The 21,641-nt window shown below is 40.9% G+C and overlaps 1 protein-coding gene across 2 annotated transcripts in view; it reads left to right on the forward strand.

Moving 5' to 3' along the window:
• The window catches only part of EGLN1 (egl-9 family hypoxia inducible factor 1), a 49,692-nt gene extending 35,762 nt beyond the window's left edge, over nucleotides 1-13,930 (forward strand). Inside the window, exons 2-6 of one of the 2 annotated variants that reach the window (XR_005721410.1) lie at nucleotides 1,837-1,956; nucleotides 2,335-4,477; nucleotides 7,584-7,720; nucleotides 10,299-10,366; nucleotides 11,405-13,930. Coding sequence is in view for 1 of the 2 variants with exons in the window: in XM_040242749.1 (XP_040098683.1) it covers nucleotides 1,837-1,956; nucleotides 7,584-7,720; nucleotides 10,299-10,366; nucleotides 11,405-11,469 (390 nt within the window). In the remaining variant the exon portion in view is untranslated. The remainder of the gene's footprint in view (nucleotides 1-1,836; nucleotides 1,957-2,334; nucleotides 4,478-7,583; nucleotides 7,721-10,298; nucleotides 10,367-11,404) is intronic. The other variant, XM_040242749.1, reaches the window with a different exon arrangement.
• Nucleotides 13,931-21,641: the final 7,711 nt, after the last annotated feature.

Genomic DNA, 21,641 nt, shown 5'->3' on the forward strand with positions numbered 1-21,641 from the left:
TTTCCAAGGTGATCTCCTTTTTCTGGCTGTGCTTGGTTTTCCCTTCTCCTCTTAGAGTCTCTAGTTGTAGGCGCAGAAGGGGTTGTCTGTCTTCTGGGAGTAGGATCCTCTTGCTTCTTTCTCTTTTATGCATTACTCGTTTTATAGCCACCTGCATCTAGCTCTGATTATCAGTAGGCCTTCTAGTTTACTGGGTTATGGTGGGGTTTCTCATCTTATCCTTTTTGTAGTTGTAATAATGTCCTGCTGCCTTTGCTATGGCTGCTATAGACAGGTTGACAACAGGCAGGCCCTGTGCAGCACTGACTCCCTTCCCCTTCCTTCCTTTCTCTTCACTCCGTGGTATCTCTGTCACCAGAGCAGAGCTAAAGGGCTCTGGGGAACACCAGACAAGCCTCTGGTGATAATGGCCCCTCAGATAGTACATTTAGGTGGAGGTAACTGAGCTACTTCAGGAATTATAAAATTTAATTAATACAGTTGTTTAAAACTTTTATTACATCTTTTATTTTTTCCAAAAGTCTCGCTTGCAATTCAGTGGAAACACATAAATGGTACCCTAGTTGAAGGTTGGGGCAAGACCTGTTTGTTTGGCCTCTTGTCATTTTATGGGTCTGTGGGGTTGCAAAGAGTCAGACATGACTTAGCAACTGAACAACAACATTCCTCTGGACTGCCTATCAGTCACCCCTAGGCACCGCCATGGAACCCTAAAGGAGAACAGTGTAGAAGTGACTAACGCAAACTTCTCATTCTGAAGCATATTCATAGTGTCTTCAGTTTTGTTCTACCCTGGAATATCTGGCTTATCAGGACCACTGCTGGGAAGCTCCGTTATTACCCTGTGCGTGGTGTTAACTCTTTCACCTAGTATTTCTGGTTTTTTTTTTTTTTTTTTTTTTTGGTAAATACTCCATCCATTCAGTTACATAGGCTGGAAACAGCAGAATCATCCTTCACTCCTTTTTCTCCACTTCTAGTCCATGAGCAAACCTTGTTGGTTTTCTACCTTCAGAATACATCCTACCTTGCCACCTTAGTCCACCTGATTTTTGTTTTTCTCCTGGAAACAAACTGCAATAGCCAACTAGCAGTCTTCTTTTTCCACTCGCCACTCCCTGACCCCCAAGACACGCACGAGTATAGCGGGGTGCTACATGGATGACGTAGTATGGTGTCAGAGACTCGGGTGCTCAAGCCAGACCGCCCCCATTCATACGATCTCCTGTCATGTGTCCTTAAGAACAGTGCCCTTCCTGGGCCTCAGCTTCCTTAACAGAGGGGCTTGTTACGTGCTAATTTGTCATTTAGTCTCATTGATATTAAATGAGGTAATGTTCAGCGTTGATCTTCTAAATTGTGCCTTTCCAGATTGGTTCCATTCAGAGAGAGTGTTGGAGGCAGTGTGTGACTGTGGAATGGTAACACAGGTGGTTCTGTGGTGAGCTCAGGGAGAATGGCCAGCTTCCGTGGAGCAGGACAAAGCCCACTTGATCTTGATAATCAGCATGAATAAAGGTCACAAAAGAGAGGCCTTTCTGCAGTCTCTCTGATCCTTCTGTGTCAGCTCTTCCCATCACTGTGAGACAGAGTTCTCCAGACCTTGCATTGTTCACCAGCCTTCCCTGTGCTTTTTATACTCATCAGTGTAGAAGGTCTTTACTTCTTATCTACAAACATGATTTTTTGCTAGAGAAAGAATTTAAATGTAAGTCAGAATAGCCAAAAATCAGAGATCTTCGTTATATAAGCTGTTTTCCCTTTTTATTCATAGTTGGACTATTAAATTTATTATTATTATTATTATTATTATTATTATTATTATTATTGTTACAGGCCATGGTTGCTTGTTATCCTGGCAATGGAACAGGTTACGTACGTCATGTCGATAATCCAAATGGAGATGGAAGATGTGTGACATGTATATATTATCTTAATAAAGACTGGGATGCCAAGGTATGCCACCTCACTGAGCATTTATTTTTTATCTTACAGGTGTTTTTTTCTCACAAATACCTCTCATAGGTAAGACTGACTTTAAAATGTAGAACAGTTAAACATTTCTCCTTGGATATGCTTTAAGGTGTTAGGGGTAGATATTTATTAAAATGAAACAGATACTAATATAGCTCAAAAAGTAGATTCCCTTGTTGTGAATATTGACGCATTCATCCAAAATTTAACTTTTACAAAAGTACCTTTTATTAAAATAATACCCAAAACACTTACGAGAATTTTTGCTCTATCACGACTTTTGAGGGAGATTATGTATAAATGATTATTAAGAATTATTTGCTATTTAACTCCTACATTTTATTTTTTGCATTGTTGCAGAGATGTTATTTGGCATTGAGCTATTGGACTGTTGGAGGCAGGACTTCTTTCTCTGATTATGAAGTTTATCAATACTGACAGATTCTGTGGTACAGTCAGAATGTACAATACAGCTAATCTCTGTTGTTTCAAAAATATATTCCTTGAATATCAGCCTTAGTTTCACTTAAATTTAAAAGATTTAAACTTTAGAAATGTGTCATGTATGAGAGATTGTATGAACTAATTTTGGTTGATTTCTTTAAAATTTACGTATATTGAAGCAAAATAGAAAAGTGAACATAATACATAGCCCAGTGGATTTTCACAGAGTGAACATACTTGTGTAGCCATGGTAATTTTTAAAAATCATATAACCTTTAAAACCTTCCTTCGCCACACACACATACACACAAATGAAAATCACCAGGTCCTAAATGTGCAAAAACTTAGTCCTGTTCTAAAAGCATATCCTAAAACTTAGTGATCCAGTAATCTTTCTGTACCATACTGATTTAAAGAATATCCTCTGTCCTTGATATTCTTATAGAAAACCTGAAAAACTCCATACAAAAACTATTAGAACTGATAAATGAATTCAGCAAGGTAGCAGGGTACAAGATTGATAAATAGAAGTCTGTTGCATTTTTTTACACCAACAGTGAAAAGAGAAGGCAGAAAAAAATCCTGTTGAAGATCACATCAAAAAATATGTATCTAGAGATATACCTAACCTATATGCTGAGGCTTATAAAACTCTGATAAAGGAAATCAGTGATGATGCAAAGAAAAGGGAAGATATCCCATGCTCTTGGATTGGAAGAATTAATATAGTTAAAATGGCCATACTACCTAAAGCAATCTACAGATTTAGTGCAATCCCTATCAAATTACCCATGACATTTTTCACAGAACTAGAACACGTAATCCTAAAATTTATATAGAATTGCCAAAGCAATCTAGAGGAGAAAGAACAAAGTTGGAGGCATAGCCCTTCCAGACTTCAGACAGTGCTGTAAATCTATAATAGTCAAAGCAGCATGGTATTAGCACAGACACAGGCATGTGGATCCGTGGAATAGAATAGAGAGCTCAGAAATAAATCCACACATCTACAGTCAATTAATCTTTGACAAAGGAGGCAAGAATTTGCAATGGAGGAAAAACAGTCTCTTTAGCAGATGGTGTTAAGAAAGCCGGACAGATGCATGTAAATCAGTGAAGTTGTTATATTTTTAATATATATACACACACACATATAATAGAACACACCTTCACATCATACACAAAAATAAACTCAAAATGGCTTAAAGACTTAAATATAAAACATGACACCATAAAACTTTTAGAAGAGAACATAGGCAGGATATACTCTGACATAGATTGTACCAGTGTTTTCTTAGGTCAGTCTCCCAAAGCAATAGAAACAAAAGCAAAAATAAATACGACCTAATTAAACTTAAACAAAACAAAAATACAACCTATGGACTGGGAGAAAATATTTGCAAACAGTGTGACCGACAAAGGCTTAATTTCCAGATACACAAACAGCTCATACAATTCAATAACAACAAAAACCCAGTCATCTCATACAATTCAGTAACAACAAAAACCCAGTCAGAAAATGGCAGAAAACCTAAATAGGCATTTCTCCAAAGAAGACATTCAGATGGCCAGTAGACAAGTGAAAAAGTGCTCAACATTACTGGTTATTAGAGAAATGCAAATCAAAAGTACGTGAGGTAACACCTCACAAAATGGTCAGAATAGCCATCATCAAAAAGTCTACAAATAATAAATGCTGGAGAGGGTGTGGAGAAAAGGGAACACTCCTACACTGTTGGTGGGAATGTAAATTGGTGGAGCCACTCTGGAAAACAATATGGAGGATCCTTAAAAAACTAAAAGAGTTACCATATGATCCAGCAATCCCACTGCTGGGCATATGTCCAAAAAAGATGAAAGCTCTAATTCAGAAAGATACATGTACCCCCAGTGTTCCTAGCAACACTGTTTGCAGTAGCCAGGAATGGAGGCAGCCTAAGCATCTACCAGCAGATGAATGGACAGAGAAGTCCTTACAAGGGAACACTATTCAGCCATGAGAATGAAACTGCCATCTGCAGCAATGTGGATGGTCCTAGAGATTAGCATGCTAAGCAGAGTAAGTCAGAAGAGAATGACAGATGTTTCTATGTATGACTTACGTGTACAATCTAAGAATACTACAAATGAACTTATTTACAGAATATTTAGAAATAGATTCAGACTTTGAAAACAAACTTGTGGTTAACAAAGGGGAAGGTGGGGAGGGATAAATTGGGAGGATGAGATTAAGAGGTATACACCACCATATATAAGATAAACAAGGATTTACCATTAGTAGAGGAAGCTGTATCCAATATCTTATAATAAACTATAGTGGAAAAGAATATTCTTTCAGAAAAGAATATAGTGAAATACATATATATGTGTAACCAAATCACTTTGCTGTACCTCTGAAACTATCACAATATTGTCAATCAACTATACCTCAATAAAATGAATAAAGAAAGAACAAGTAACAAGGCTTTCCTGGTGGCTCAGTGGTAACAAATCCGCCTGCCAATGCAGGAGACACAGATTCAATCCCTGATCTAGAAAGATCTCATGTGCCGTGGAGCAACTAAGCCTGTGTGTCGCAACTACTGAGCCTGTCCCCTGGAGCTGGGGAGCCACAGCTGCTGAGCTCATGGGCCCTAGAGCCTGTACTCTGCAAGAGAAGCCACAGTAATGAGTAGCCCACACTCCACAACTAGAGAGTAGCCCTCAGTCTCCACAGCTGGAGAAAGCCTGTGCACAGCAGCCGAGACCCAGCACAGCCAAAGATAAAATGAATGAATTAAAAAAAAAAAAAAGGAAGTAACAAATGCAAGAATATTATTATAGAAGCATGACAAGCAGTTAAAAATAAAAAGTGTTGTTTTTTGAAAAGAAAGAATTTGCTCTGTCCTACTCCCAAGTTCCTAAGGAGGTACGTTTTATTGCTAGTATATTTTGAGGCAATATGTCAACAAACATGGGTTTTTTGTTAAAACTTTCAAAGTTTGAAATCAAGAAATTGTTAATTCACCTTGAGCTCAACACACAAAACAACTGGTGTAAATTTAGTTAAAACTTAACATTTTTTCACATTTTGTGAATCTCTAGAAAATTAGAAATATGTTTGATCAACTCTTCCACATTTTGTTAGAGTCTAGGTTCTTTCTAGGCTGATTCTTTAATTTTTATATGACCTATCTAAGGTCATCAATATATAGTTTTTAAATTAGTACATAAGCAGAAAAAAGTCTTCAGTGCTTTTATATGTAAAACTGAAACCTTTCCTTGCAGTATTTTGCTCTGAATAAGTACACTGTACCAGAGGGTGTTCTGGGCACTGGAAACTGAGCAGAAATGGAGCTCTCCCTCACAGAGCTTGACTCCAGTGGAGGGTGCAGACCAGGTGGACTGACGAGTACAGCTGTTATACCAAGTGCGGGACAGGTGGCTGTGGGGACACAAGGGAAGGCTGCCTGGTGCGGGGGACAGGGAATGCCTCCCAGAGGAAGATAGGACGCTTGAAAACCTACCTCTAGTCCCACTGACTCCAGGGAAAGGACAGAGAAGCAGGAAGAGAAAAGAAGGTACGCTCTCTGTCACAGTCTAGACCCCCTGTAGATGTCCACAAGTGCCCTGGGAGCCTCTCAGGGCAACGCTTGAACCTGCAGAAGGCGGGCAAGGGCACCAAGTAGCTTGAATCTAACTCACTTGACTCTGAGCCTGGTGATCAGCTTCTTTGACTGTCATGGAACTGAGGAATAGGCTCAGCCTCCACAGTGTCTTGATCAAGTTCCTTTCAATTCAGGAGTCTGCTTGTTAGGAGTTTAGTTTTTCAAGGGTAAAGAAGTTACTCAGCTGGATGGAGGTTACCTTGCTTTACTCCTGCCCAGATTATAATCACCACAATGACACCTGTCTGAATTGTTCCCTACTTGGGAAATAGATGGGGAAACAGTGTCAGACTTTATTTTGGGGGGCTCCAAAATCACTGCAGATGGTGACTGCAGCCATGAAATTAAAAGACGCTTACTCCTTGGAAGGAAAGTTATGACCAACCTAAAGTAGCACATTAAAGAGCAGAGACGTTACTTTGCCAACAAAGGTCTGTCTAGTCAAGGCTGTGGTTTTTCCAGTGGTCATGTATGGATGTGAGAATTGGACTATGAAGAAAGCTAAGCGCCGAAGAATCGATGCTTTTGAACTGTGGTGTTGGAGAAGACTCTTGTGAGTCCCTTGGACTGCAAGGAGATCCAACCAGTCCATCCTAAAGGAGATCAGTCCTGGGTGTTCTTTGGAAGGACTGATGCTAAAGCTGAAAATCCAATACTTTGGCCACCTCATGTGAAGAGTTGACTCATTGGAGAAGACCCTAATGCTGGGAGGGATTGGGGGCAGGAGGAGAAGGGGACGACAGAGGATGAGATGGCTGGATGGCATCACTGACTCAATGGGCATGAGTTTGAGTAAACTCCAGGAGTTGGTGATGGACAGGGAGGCCTGGCGTGCTGCGAGTCATAGGGTCGCAGAGTTGGACACAACTGAGCGACTGAACTGAACTGCACCCAGGGCCAGCAACAGGTCCTGGAAGAGTCAGTATCAGAATGCATGGGGAGTCCCTCTGGTCTCCAGTAAAGACAGATACCTACTGGGGCAAATGGTAGTGGCCCTCTGTGGACAAGTTCGGTTATATAGGCCCAGTGCTGATGATAAATGACACTTTCTCCTGATAGATTGCGTTCCTTAAATAAGACTGCTCTATTAATATTATCTGTTGAACTTTTAAAATACGATGAACTACTTCTTTGACCCAGTTAATCATTTGTAGTAATTTTCATCAGAATGATTTGAAATTGATACATTTTTAAGAGTAGGTGAAGCAAGTCATCACCATACATAAATAAGGAATGCTTACTAGTTTTTCAGACTTTCAAGTGTCATTTTAAGACTTTTGAGTTCAGAGGATATTCATCTGTTTCCTCAAATATTTACAAAATTCCCTAAAACAAGGAATGAATTTTTCCTTGTATCTCTGCATGTACTTGAAATCTCAGTTCCAGACATTATTAATCGAGATGTTATGTGAACAATTCAGTTAAGACTTGATTTACTGAAGTGGTCTTTTACCCCTAAATTTAATTTTGTCGCATCCTTGGTTGCTCATATTTACATATTTTTGGCTCCTTTCCTAGGTAAGTGGAGGTATACTTCGAATTTTTCCAGAAGGCAAAGCCCAGTTTGCTGACATTGAACCCAAATTTGATAGACTGCTGTTTTTCTGGTCTGACCGTCGCAACCCTCATGAAGTACAACCAGCATATGCTACAAGGTAGTATTCCTTTAAAGAAAAAAAAAATTGGTAAAGAGTATAGTTAAGATAGGAGGGGCTTGATAGCATAAACGTGAACATTTTCTAATGAGTATCTTCTTATCCTTCAGTTACCTTTATCATAAGGCTTTAGTTGTGACTGTTTTAATCTGAATGATTTTATAAGGGTGTTCACAGTTAGTCCCAAACATCTGTGAGTCCCTGTGCAGCCCCTCCTTGTCTCGGGTGAGACAGGGAGGCTCAGGGTTCTTGTCTTCCCAGGCCTGTCTCCTCGGTTTGTGCATCTCTTAACTAGTATCTGTTCTCAGACCTGGTGAGAGTGTTCACGTGGGGAATAAGGACTAGCTAGAGAAGAGAAAGGGCAGTTTTGTTAAAGGGGGTCTAGCAGAAGTGGGGGGCAGAGGGATGGTATGGAAAAATGATACAAGGTAGAAAAATACATAATCAGAGAGTGGAAGTGAGAGAAAAAAGAATAGAGCAAAGAGAAGCAGAGAAAAGGTGTGTTAAAAAAATTACCCTTTGCTTTAATAGACAGCGTGTGTTAGGCTTATACTGTTTTTTACATTTTCTGCTTTATACTCTTTTTCTACAAGGTTTCATTTTCTAAGCCTATTTTTTTTTTTACTGTACTCTTAAAAGTTTTTTTCTTTACCATTTACTATGACCTAATTAAAATGTGTAACTATTAAAATGGAAGATGTTACAGACATTGTTAGCAAAATAAATAGTTTAAAGAAAAAGCTCTACTTTTTAAATATCTGTTTTCATTATAGAAGGGATTTGGGACATTATGATAGTGAATTACTGGCACACAGTGGCTTAGATCTGGTGAGATCCCTTAGAAACACAAGAAGAGCTGGCTCTTGACGGTGATGTTGTATCATTTCATGAGGTTCAGACTGTGAAGGTTTTGTCACCTGTCCCTCCTTCCTTCTTTCTGAGTCATGTTGCCTCAGCCCTTATGCATCTTAGTGAGAGCAGGCTGAGCGGTGTGACTTGAGGCCATAGGAACTCCTGGGTGGAACCTGGGGATCCCATCACATCAGACTCTGTCCTGAATCCTGTCTCTCTTCCCATCACCCCAGTGCCCATCGCAGCCCCGACTGCTTCTTAGAAATTGTTTCTGAACTTGAAACTGCTTCATTGATCTTCCTTTGTATTGAGTCTTGAAAGTGGTGTGGTGTACCCTCTCAATGGAGATAGAATGAACATTTTAGGTAATGAATAGATGCCATGCAATTATGGGTTGCTCCAGGAGTTTGGAGGAGGGAGAAAGTGGTCTTACATTGGAATCGATTGGTCTAGTGTAGCCGCTGGGCCTGGAGTGAGGAGAAGCAAGGAGTAGACAGTGTTGGCAAGGCTGGGAGGAAAGGGCGAGGGTGTGGAGTCAGAGCAAAGGGAGATATGTGGAGGAGGAATCTAAACAGATAGGGGATGAGGCAGGAGAAACAGAGTGATGTGTGGTGGTTTACAGCTGTCTTCTGGGAAGGCCTTGGACAGTGCAGGGACCTGATCCAGATGGCTAAACTCTGGCTACTAAGGAACTAAGAATTTGGGGCGGGTGCAAAAAACAGAGTAAAATATTTGTGCACCTTCCCCATTGCCATGGCCACCTGAGTGATAGGATAGGGGCTGGAGCTCTGGAGCCGGGAGGCCACACCGTGACCTTGGCTCTGTCCCTTTCCAGCCTCCCTGACTGTCCAGACTCCCAGGCTCTGCCTCTGCTCTGACTTTGACTCTTGACTGCAGTTTGCTGGTTCATTTGATCAGTGTTGCTTTTCCCCAGTGAATACAGGCCAGAATCTGCAGGACATTTTACTGATTGCTGCATTCTTCTAGGGAACTGATCCTTTCTAACATGCTTTCACTCCCTGTGGTGTTTGCAAATTTTCTGCATTTTTAGTACCAAAAGGTGTAACTAAGTGCTTGTGGTCTTTAATAAACAAGAGTCTTCATTCATTTGTGAACTGTGGTGTTCCAAATGATTGAAATTTTCATAAAAATGAAACAAGACATAGTATAATTGTTTTGATTAAAATCCTAAAAAACTCTTTGCATGATCGACCTTGATGACCCCAGGTTGTAAAATTATGAACGCCTGCCATCGTTCTTTACTGTTACGAGTGTAGTGACATTGTCAGATGTGGCTGAGAGTGCCTGCTCTCCCCTGCTCTGCAGGCCGCTGGTCTGGCGTCCTGTTTCTCTTCTTTTCTTTTGGAACGCTATTGATAACATACTTTTTCTCTAACAGCCACTCTTTCCTTCTTGGTGTCTGTTTCTAATCTGCTATAGGCTTGCAAAACAGATAATAAATAGGTTATTTCTTAGTAGGTACTAAGAAAATCATAAAAAGTCACAAACTCTGCAGTGTTAATTTGAGCTACTCCTGGCTCTGTGTTATGCTCTTGACCGTTGGGGTTCTTGGATAAGTGGGTTGTTACTGTGCCCACATATCACCTGATGTCATTCCAAGTTAGGTGTTGTTTTGCCATGATGAGTTTTATTAGATCTTTGCAACAGCATTCCCTTTTTTTCTCCCAGTGTGGTCATTCTTACCCTGTTCTAAATTTTCTTTTAGGTACGCAATAACGGTTTGGTATTTTGATGCAGACGAGAGAGCGCGAGCTAAAGTAAAATATCTAACAGGTAAGCATTTGGGGCCTGGGTACACTAGAAGGAGGAGACCCCACAGCCAGGCGCTGCTTTCCATGAGCCAGAAGGCTTGCCCCTTGTTTTTGTCAGATTCTTAATTCCCCTATTTAGAAGAGGGCTGCTCTTAAGTCACCTTCATTGTTACCTTTAACCATCAAAATTTCCCAAAGGTGAGGCAAGTTTGAGACAAAGCAATCTGGGGAAATGGTTCAAACAAGCTGAGTTTTCTGTGATTATCCTTCTCAGTCATAGGCTGTCTTTGTCTCATTCTCCCCATGGAAGAAAGGTAATATCCTTTCCTCTTTAGATGTACATGCTCTGGAGAATAATCCAGGTCTCCCACGTTAAATGTGGATATGAGGAAAATTAACGCAAAGGAGATGAATTGAGATGCTGAAATGAGTAAATCTGACAGGCACGCAGAGTCCATATCTGCAAGTGGCGTCCAGTCACCCCCACTTGTGGACGCCCTCCTGGAGCACTTGGGCCTGAGTTTTCCAGCAGATGGACGGCTGACCTGTCTTTTCTTTAACCCCACTTTGTATCTCACAAATCTGCTCCAGTTCACATTTCTGATTTGACTACCTGTACTGTCACCAGCCGTGGATAACCCCACATCAGCCTTTTATAAAACTATAAAAATTGAATATTCACGAGTTTCGGTTTATTTTCAAAGTCACTGTTTGTGACAGAAGCCTAGTAGTGTGCTTTCAGTGAGGCTGAACACACTGCTATTAATATTTTAAAGCAATCCAGTTTGTTTTCAAAAAAAAAAAGACAAAAATCATTATCCCTGTGTAGAGAGCGGTTTTTCCCTTTGAAGGTTTACTAGTCCAGAGTCCCTGCATTTACCGTAATCAACCCTTAGGGTAACTTTTGGGAATCTGAGTGTGCTCACTCTCAGATGACGTGTGTTTGCAAGTTGAAATGCTGTGCACACTGTTAGGAGCTCAGTGGGATGGAGGAACAGCTCCTCTGTGGTACTTAATGAATGAATGAATGTTTGTTTTTTTGTTTTTTTTTACTTTGCAGGTGAAAAAGGTGTGAGGGTCGAACTCAATAAACCTTCTGATTCGATCAGTAAAGACGCCTTATAGAGCCTCACCCAGCAATACCCAGCTCACCTGCAGTGATTACTGCCGCTGTTTGTGAATTGTGAATACACATAAATGGGAGAAAGAAAAATAGCCAGCCAGCTGGCAGTTTAAGGAAACAGAAACAACTTTCTTGTGTTGCATCAAAACAAAGATCTTGACTGTGTGGCTTTGTTCTGCATGATTGACTCCAAACCTGTGATGGGAGGAATATGAGTTATCAACTGAAAGTGGTGTTCACATCTGGACATGAAATAAGTGCCCTAGGTAGAATTTTTTTCATTCTTATATTTTGCCAGATCTGTCATCTAGCTGAGTTCATTTCATCTCTCCCTTTTTTTATATAGTCAAGTTTGAATTTGAAATAATTTTTGTATAATCAGGTACAATTTATCAAAACTGAATTGAGAAAAAATTACAGTATTATTTCCCAAAATAGCATCAATCTATTTTTGTAAACCTCTTCGTACTATTAAATTTTGCCCTGAAAAGCCTCTTATAATGATTGTTGCCAGTGACTAATGATTAATTTTGTTTTTACTTAAGAAAAGGAGCACTTTAATCACCAACTGAAAAATCAGATTGTTTTGCAATCCTTACACTAATTTGAACTCTTGAAAGACTGCTGCTGTTGTTTTTTTGACATTGTTAATAGTGAAACATAACAGTAAAACCGTCACTGTTTACTTTACCATTTACTACCAATAACTTTTAGTTCATGTTTTATAAGAAAAATACACAGTAAAAAGGTTTTATCTTTTAAGTTACATTAAAAAAAAAAAAACTACAGTGACTGGCACTAAATGAACTTGAGGTTATCCTCCTCAGCATCAAGTTCCCAAGATAAAGGGCTTTCTTCTGCTTTCAGGTACATCCTAGAGATGTAGAACGGACTGTCCCCTTTCCTAGACTTTTCCTTTTGCTTCCCATCAGGTTGATCGTACTTTGAGTTTTGCTGCTTTCTTCCTACTTCTGTGCCCATCTGGCCAGCAGATCAGAACCTCATTCCTGTTGGGTAGCGTCAGGGGGAGACTGTGCCTCCAGACCGAACGGTGTTGTTAGAGACTTAACATCAGTGACTCCTCAGGCCACTGCTGGTGCATTCCCCAGAGGCGGTGCTCTCCGTCAGTACTGAAAGTTGGATGTTCAGCTTAAAAATCAAAGCACGAAGCAAAAAACCAGATAACTTCTATGAGTCTTCTTTTTTATTTTTCAGAAAAAAGAGGGAATCCTACAAAATCACGTAAGTCCTCCCAGACTTGAGTTATGTAACACCTGAATTAGGATGGATGTCTTAGGCTACAGTTTCCTAGGCTGTTTAGCAAAGCCCAAAAGGTAGTATCTGTATTTTGCATGAATTATGGGTGTAAGACCTTGCCCACTTCAGTTTTCTATCTCTGTCCTTGATCTTCTTTGCCAAAATAATGTGAGTGTACAGAAATATTTCTGTATATTTCAACCTATGACAGTTTTAGCATCTGTATAGTTTGTATTCAATTAGAGACCTTTTCTATGGAAAGCTCAGTAATTTTTATTAAAAGATTGCTACTGTTCATGTAAAACATGAAAAAAAGTTGTTTAGTGAACTGGCAGCATGGATTTAGGGTGGGATTAAATATTCAGTATTGTGATCTCACTTGGGAGAACTTGCAGGAGACAGTTGTAGTGATTGTTGGTTTTCCTCACCCACTGCAGTTTTGTTCCACTCCCTTGCCTCGTCCCAGATAATATTAGTACAATGCAACATCTCAACAGTAAGTGCCTCTGCCCCTGCTCCCCCCTCCCACCCCAGCCTGGTCTGCAGTGCAGTGCACTGCCTTAGGCCACAACTCAAAAGCGCTATTATTTTTAGGTTGAGTAGAAATTGTATGATGTTGGTGGGAGGTTTGTTTGTCAAGGTGTACAATAACAGCCTTTTAATCTGGGAGCCCCTGTGTCATTCAGATACGTATTTCTGCAGTTGTGCAAAGTGTCAGATTCTACTGTCTGTGGGTTGTGCTTGCCTGACAGGTTTTAAATTTTGTTGTGGGTTTTTTTTGTTGTTTGTTTTTGGAAAAGTTTTAATTTCTTCGAGATTGTTGTGAAAGGATGGAGAAATCAGGATAGCTGTTTCTTTTAATATCCATTTAAAATCTGTTCTTTTCATGTTAGTGGGACTGTTAACTTGTCACCAAGCAGGACTCTATATAAAACAAAATTTAAAACTATTTGTGGCCTATATGTGTTTAATCCTGGTAAAAGATAAAGCTTCTAATGCTGTTTTTATTCAACATATTAACCAGCTGTAAAACACAGACCTTTATCAACAGCAGGCAAAGAATTTCAGGATTTACATACAGATAAAACTATAAAGTCATGTAATTTGAAAAGCAGTGTTTCATTATGAAAAAGCTCTCAAAATGCTTGTAAAGCTAATCTAATTAAACAGATGTATAAATGTTCTTGAAAAAATTACGCTTATTTCCACCTGTCTCTTGTTGTTTTTTGATCCTTTATCATACACTGATTTTCTTAATGGGGCTCCATCAGATAATGTGCTTTTCTCTCACTCATCTCTGGCTTAGTCCAGAGCATTTGGTACTTTTTATAAATGATAACAAGGGAAAGAGAACAGCAAACATGGAGTGTGACAAGTTTAGCAGTCCTGGGAGTAGCTGGACTGTCCATGGGATCCATGAGCTCTGTATTTGTATTCTCAACATTTAGGTTCTTGCCCTTTTAATAGGGTTTTTTAAAATGACTCTAATACTCACACTGTTGAGCCTATCTGTGTTGCCCCTCTGCTGCAGAAACGAAGGGCCATGAGGTTTCTCTCTTAACTGTCACAGGTATCCTGTGTGTATATATGCAGAAAAGTATAATCGGTGTGGTCATGAACTAAAGAGCTCTTTACAACATGAGGTCAATATACATATTCATTTACCTCTTATTTAAAATATTTTTTGATGTGGTGTTTTTGTTATATTTCAACCTATCTTAGGGCTTCCCTCAATAGCTCAGTTGGTAAAGAATCCGCCTGCAGTGCAGGAGACGCTGGTTCAATTCCTGGGTCGAGAACATCCGCTGGAGAAGGGAAAGGCTGCCCACTCCAGTATTCTGGCCTGAAGAAGTCCATGGGGTCACAAAGAGTCAGACACAACTGAGCGACTTTCCCTTAGGGCATTTGTAAAATTCAACGGAAATATAGCTGAATGGATTAAAGGGGAGGGCCAGTGTGAGTTAGGGATGAAAACTGATTATTTTTGGTGTTGTGGCAAAAAGAGCACAGACAGGATTGACAGATCTATTTAGTTCTGACGCAACCACTGAATTGTGTGACCTTCAGAGACTTTTGCATCTGAAAATAAGCACAGTGGCTCCAGTCTTACAGAAAGAGTTGTGCGCAACCCAAATGAAACTCAGAGTATTCTCAAGATGCAGAGGGTCTGAGAACATGAGCTCTATCTTGGTTGTGGATGGCAATTATATGTATTTATGCCATATATTTAATAATTGTACCTGGGTTTTTAGAAGTACCCAGTCTCCACTGCTTCAGGAATAGGCTCTGAGGCCTCTTACTGTCAAGAATGCAGTCCCCAGATTCTGCTGTTGATTTTAAAGCAGAGTCTCTTCATGATCAGTTCAGTTCAGTCGCTCAGTCGTGTGCTACTGTTTGTGACCCTATGAACTGCAGCACGCCAGGCCTCCCTGTCCATCACCAACTCCCAGAGTTTACCCAAACTCATGTCCATTGAGTCAGTGATGCCATCTATCCATCTCATCCTCTGTCGTCCCCTTCTCCTCCTGGCTTCAGTCTTTCCCAACATCGGGGTCTTTTCAAATGAGTCAGCTCTTCCCATCAGGTGGCTAAAGTATTGGAGTTTCAGCTTCAACATCAGTCCTTCCAATGAACACCCAGGACTGATTTCCTTTAGGATGGACTGGTTGGATCTCCTTGCAGTCCAAGGGACTCTCAAGAGTCTTCTCCAACACCACAGTTCAAAAGCATCAATTCTTCAGAGCTCAGCTTTCTTTATAGTCCAACTCTCACATCCATGCATTACTGGAAACACCATAGCCTTAACTAGACGGACCTTTGTTGACAAGGTAATGTCTCTGCTTTTTAATATGCTGTCTAGGTTGGTCAGAACTTTCCTTCCAAGGAGTAAGTGTCTTTTAATTTCATGGCTGCAGTCACCATCTGCAGTGATTTTGGAGCCCCACAAATCAGCCACTCTTGCCACTGTTTCCCCATCTATTTTCCATGAAGTGATGGGACCCGATGCCATGATCTTAGTTTTCTGAATATTGAGCTTTAAGCCAACTTTTTCACTCTCCTCTTTCACTTTCATCAAGAGGCTCTTTAGTTCTTCACTTTCTGCCATAAGTGTGGTGTCATCTGCATATCTGAGGTTATTGACATTTCTCCTGGCAATCTTGATTCCAGCTTGTGCTTCCTCCAGTCCAGCATTTCTCATGATGTACTCTGCATAGAAGTTAAATAAGCAGGGTGACAATATACAGCCTTGACGTACTCCTTTTCCTATTTGGAACCAGTCTGTTGTTCCATGTCCAGTTCTACTGTTGCTTCCTGACCTGCATACAGATTTCTCAAGAGGCAGGTCAGGTGGTCTGGTATTCTCATCTCTTTCAGAATTTTCCAGTTTATTGTGATCTACACAAAGGCTTTGACATAGTCAATAAAGCAGAAATAGATGTTTCTCTGGAACTCTCTTGCTTTTTCATGATCACCAGAAAGTAAATTTCACCTGGAACATGGCAGTGCTCAAGGACACACCACTGGACCAGTGATATGTATAAAGAGCCTGGCCTCATGAGCTGGGAAGAGTTTTACAAGTAGAAAACACTTAAATATAAACCAGGTCATAAGACACAGAGGGCCTAAACAGCTGCAGGCAGCTTCTTATCAAATGGATCATTTCTGAGCTCTGAACAGGTGTTATAGACGTTATTGGATAAGGAGTTCCTGGATGAGGTCTATATTTATTGAGATTAGGCCTTTTTTTTGCCAAAATTGTCTTATTCCTATGGTCTTCTATAGAATAGCGTTACAAGTCAAAGTTACAAATGCACTTGTAGGTTAAGTCAGCTTGTTTTATGTGCGGCTTGGTAAGAAAAATAGCCCCTTGTGTTCTTCCCCTGAGAAAAGATTTTAACTCTTTTCAGTGATTTTTTGGGTATGTGCCCAATTGCTGTGCTTAGTCACTCAGTGGTGTCTGTCTCTTGTGACCACATGGACTGTAGCCCGCCAGGCTCCTCTGTCCATGGGATTCTTCAGGCAAGAATACTGGAGTGGGTTGCCATTTCCTTCTCCATTTGTGCTTGATTAGTTCTGAATAATACAGTTGCATTGCCACGTTCTAGATTCTTCATTATCTCCAAACTTCTGTACATGGGAGGTAAGAATACAGGTGTCTCTCCAGCCCTCCTCCTCTGCCTCTACCATACCTCCTTGACCTCCTTACATAACTATCTTGTAACTTTAGGTCACATGAATAGTTAAAGACTATTTGGGACATCCCTGGTGATCCTTCCCTGGGGATCCAGTGATTAAGACTCTGTGCTTCCACCACAGGGGGAAAGAGTTCCATTCCTAGTTTAGCAACTAGATCGCACATGCCATGTGACACAGCCAAAGCAAAAGAAAAAAAGTATTTATGCTATTCAAAGGTGAGATGTAGAATAAATCATGATGACTTTCATAGTTCACTTTTTTCTTAATGTCTTGCTTGATCTTCCGTTTCAAACCCCCAAGGTCTCCAACCTGCAGGAACCTAGTGTGGTTGTGCTGTCTGCCTGGAGCACAGTGTCTCCCCTGACCTCCTTCCACGTTGTTTTGGAGGTCCTGTCGCTCCTTTCTGTGGGGTCTTCGCTTCCTGGGTCCTGCGTCTTCTACTCTCTTGGCTTACTTCCTCAATCTGGTGTAGCATGTCCTTCATTACTTTCTGTGAAAGAGTACCTGGGAGGTAAATTTTCTTTTTTTTAACTCTCACATTTAATCGGTAATTTGCTTGAGTTTAGAACTCTAGCTCTGAAGTAATTATCCTTCAGAATTTTGAAGGCATTGCCTAGGTTCTAAGTTGCAATGTGGATGCTGAGAAATCTGAGCCATTCTTATTTCTGACTTCACACGTCTGCTTTTCATATGTGGACACTCACAGAATAATTTTGTGTCCCCAGGGCTGTGACAGCGTGCCTATTCTCAGCCACTATGAGAGGCATGCAAACTGTAAACTCATGCCCTACATTTGGGGACATTTCCTTAAATTATTTCTCTCCTCCATCTTCTCTGCTCCTTCTGAACTCCTATTGTCCAGACAGGGAAAGGGAGGCCTGGTGTGCTGCAGTTTATGGGGTCGTGAAGAGTTGGACGTGACTGAGCGACGGAACGGTTGTCCAAACAGTCCACCTCAGGTGTGAGCCTGTCACTGCCGGCTGCTGCTGCGGGCCTTTGTCCTTTGCTTTGAAGATATCTCATTGCCAGTTCCCCAAGGCTTTCACATGTGCTGTCACATTTTTAATTCTCAGGAGCTCTCTTCTGTTCTCGAAATTTTTAAAATATATGAAAATCTGTTCCGCTTAGTAGATACAGTTAACATTTTTAAAATTTTTGTTTTAATTTTCTGTCAGGTTAGAAGTTTTCCTCCCGGGTCTGACCATTCTTGCTTGTGTGTTCATATTTAAGGGGAAGTACTTGAGCTTCTTGGCTTTCCAAGGAATCTTAGTTGCTGCCTAATCTGAATCTCTCATTATCTTCCCAACAAAGTCACCCATAACCTGTAGCTATAGCATAACTGTGAGACACAGAAAAAAGTTCAACTTATGTGCAGAGAAATAAGCATCTGAAACTAGAGCCAGCACCAGAAGTCCTGTGAGAGCCAAGAGTCAGGTGGAAACTATATGTTAAAGAGACAGGGTAGTGGGGGCCTAGTGGTAGCAGTGTCTAGGGAAAAAGCGGGGACCCCACCACAAGTGTTGGAAGTACTGATACATCACACCAGTGCATCAGCAGTGCTGGCCACTGGGGCATCAAGGGGAGGCTTGAAAGTTCATTAGATTGAAGGAGGCTGCTTGAGGAAGGCACCATTCAGAGAGGGAGAGATGTCTCCTGGAGGCTTGAAGGTAAAATGGAAGATGGAGGGAAGCAAGGGTCTTAGAAAAATAAAATTATAGAATCAAATGAGATTGCAAATCCCTCCCATCTCACAAATATGTCCTCTCTGAGAAATACTGGTTTTCACTGTTGAAACAGAAGAAAACACTCTTGATTCAGAAGCCTCTCATCTTTGCCTATATCAAACCAACTGTTTTTGCAAGTCAAGGAAAATAATACCTTTCAAAATGAGCAGAATAGGGAAGAAAAATAGCTACAAGCAGTACTATCTATAAGGAAAAAAACGAGAATTATAGCTGATGAAAATTCTTTCCTCAACCATAAGGCAACTGCAGAATGTTCAGTGTGAATGAAATATCTTTAAAAACAGGACTTTGCAGGAATAAAAATTAAAACCTGAAATTCAAAATTCAAAATCTCAGAACAAAAATGGACCAAAAGAAAAAATCCCTCAGGAAGCTGTGAAACAAGAATTGATGTAACTCCAGCTAAGAAACTGAAGATGACAGAATTATCTGAAATTAAGATTAAATTGTAAGATACCCCAGGAAAAGTAAATTCAACTGAAGATATAATCATGGTCATTGGGGAAAAGTAGGAAAGCAGACCACAGTGCAATATAGAACAGTCACAAAGGGTTAGAAAGCAGAAGGGGACACACGATGAGCATATGTGCTGTTTAGTGGCTAAGTCATGTCCAACTGTTTGTGACCCCATGGACTGTAACCGACCAGTGCCCCTGTCCATGGGATTCTTCAAGCCAGAATACTGGAGTAGGTTGCCATTTCCTTCTCCAGGGGATCTTCCCAACCCAGTGATCAAACCCCTGTCTCCTGCTCGGCAGGCTGATTTTTGACCAATGAGCCACCTGGGAAGCCCGTGTTGGAGTGTGCTTCCATGAAATAGCAGCTAGAATGACAGTTTACAAATAACAGCATGGGGGACGCACAGACATAAGCTGGACTCCATCCTACCATCAGGGATCCTGTGAAAGTGAAAGTCCTTCGGTCGTGTCCAACTCTTTGCGACCTCAGGGACTGTACAGTCCATGGAATTCTCCAGGCCAGAATACTAGAGTGGGTTTCCCTTCTCCAGGGGATCTTCCCAACCCAGGGGTTGAACCCAGGTCTTCCGCACTGCAGGCAGACTCTTTACCAGATGAGCCACAGAGGAAGTATTTGAATATCTTGATAATAATGCAACTGAACAAGTGTCTTGGTATATCTCCCTGAGTTATTTTAAATGTATACAAACACATGTGAGGAATCTTGTTAGGAAATCCAGTTTTCTTTCATGTTTAGTTTGCAAGAAATGCTTATAACCTGGAATGATTTGGGTCTCAAGAATATCTGTCTTGAAAATACACACATTTTGATTCTTTGGAGAAGTATGGAGAAGAATCAGTGTTACATTAAGATGTTTTTGCAAAAGCAGGTAACAGTGAAAGTTGAGAAATGCCTAGCCATTCGATGCACTCAGCACAGAGAATTTAACAGGCTCCTCTGTTCTACTAGACCTCTGGTACAGGGGCAAAGGGCATTACATCCTAGGAAGCTTTCAGACTAATCAAGATGATAAGGGAGCAGAATAATAAGTACTAGACATTCAAAGGAAGAGTGCTATGATTTTAAACAGTAGAAAATGTAGGTCCCACCTTGTCTGGAAGACTTCCTGTTGGGGGTTACCGTGTTTTGCCATATTGGGTACTGGTTTCTTGCAGAAGACTGTACATTAGTGTTCAGAGTAAAAGGTGAAATACAAACAAGTTTAGGAAGATTAAGGTAGATCTGTAGATCAGTCCTTGTTTGTTTGAACAAGCACATACTCTTGACCATGCTGTGTCCCCTCTCCCAGGACTTGAGATCATAACCTGTCTTTTCCCTTTTATGTGTCAGAACCAGTCATTATTATTCCCGTTGCTGAAGTTTCTCTTTGTCTCTTTGGCTTTGCTTTGCCTTCAGTTTTTCAGAGAAATTTAATTTACTAAGGTGGTTCAGATGGTAAAGAATCTGCCTGCGGTGTGAGAGACCTGGGTTCAATCCCTGGGTCGGGAAGATCCCCTGGAGGAGGGCATGGCAACCCACTCTAATATTCTTGCCTGGAGAACCCCCATGGGCAGAGGAGCCTGGCCTGCTACCGCCATGGGGTCAGAGTCGGACATCAGTGAACAACTAAGCACAAGAGCGCCATCTGGTGTTCAGTAAGCAACAGGGTAAATCTTTTGGTAGGTTTAGCACCAGAACTGAAGAAAGCAAACTGCACCTTGTTTCTGTATTACAGTCTACAGCATTGTAAACTTTGATAATGAGATGATTCCTAAATCACTAAAGATCAAGTTTTTAAGTTTTCATATCAAAAGATATGAGATGATGTGTATGTAATTATATGGCAGTGGAATGTTAGAAATAAAAAGCTAGCGCTAATCACCACATGGCATCCTTTACCATTTCAGTTCCCTAGAGAATTTAATCTCCCTGGTGGCTCAGATGGTACAGTGTCTGCCTACAATGCGGGAGACCTGGGTTCGTTTCCTGGGTCAGGAAGATCCCCTGGAGAAGGAAATGGCAACCCACTCCAGTACTCTTGCCTGGAGAACCCCATGGACGGAGGAGCCTGGTAGGTTATAGTCCATGGAGTCAGAGTCTGGACATGACTGAGTGACTTCACTTTCAGAGAATTTAATCTGTAATAATAACTGTCTAATATATGCTACTGGTCAACAAATAACAACAAATTTCCAAAGAGGCAACAATAACCTCAAGGATAAAACATCAAAGAACAACAGGAACCCATTGCCCCTCAATAAGGATTAACTGCGAAGAGCTCAGCTTCTTTTCAAGGCAGCCCAGTGAGGAGATCCTGCAGGAATCCCAGGTTTAGGATCCCAGCGGGGTACTAAGTCTGAGGAAAGTTATAGCTCCAGCCTGTTTCACTGTGACATTCTTACTTAAAACTCTCAGAAGCTTCAGAAAGAAAAGAAAATCTCAGAGCTTTTGGACCATGGGATAAAGTCTGCTTCCCTTCTCTCCTTCCCCATCTCTTCAAATGAAGGGCAATAACA

The sequence above is a fragment of the Oryx dammah genome, unplaced genomic scaffold (genome assembly GCF_014754425.2).
Source record: "Oryx dammah isolate SB20612 unplaced genomic scaffold, SCBI_Odam_1.1 HiC_scaffold_6, whole genome shotgun sequence".
Lineage (NCBI taxonomy): Eukaryota > Metazoa > Chordata > Mammalia > Artiodactyla > Bovidae > Oryx > Oryx dammah.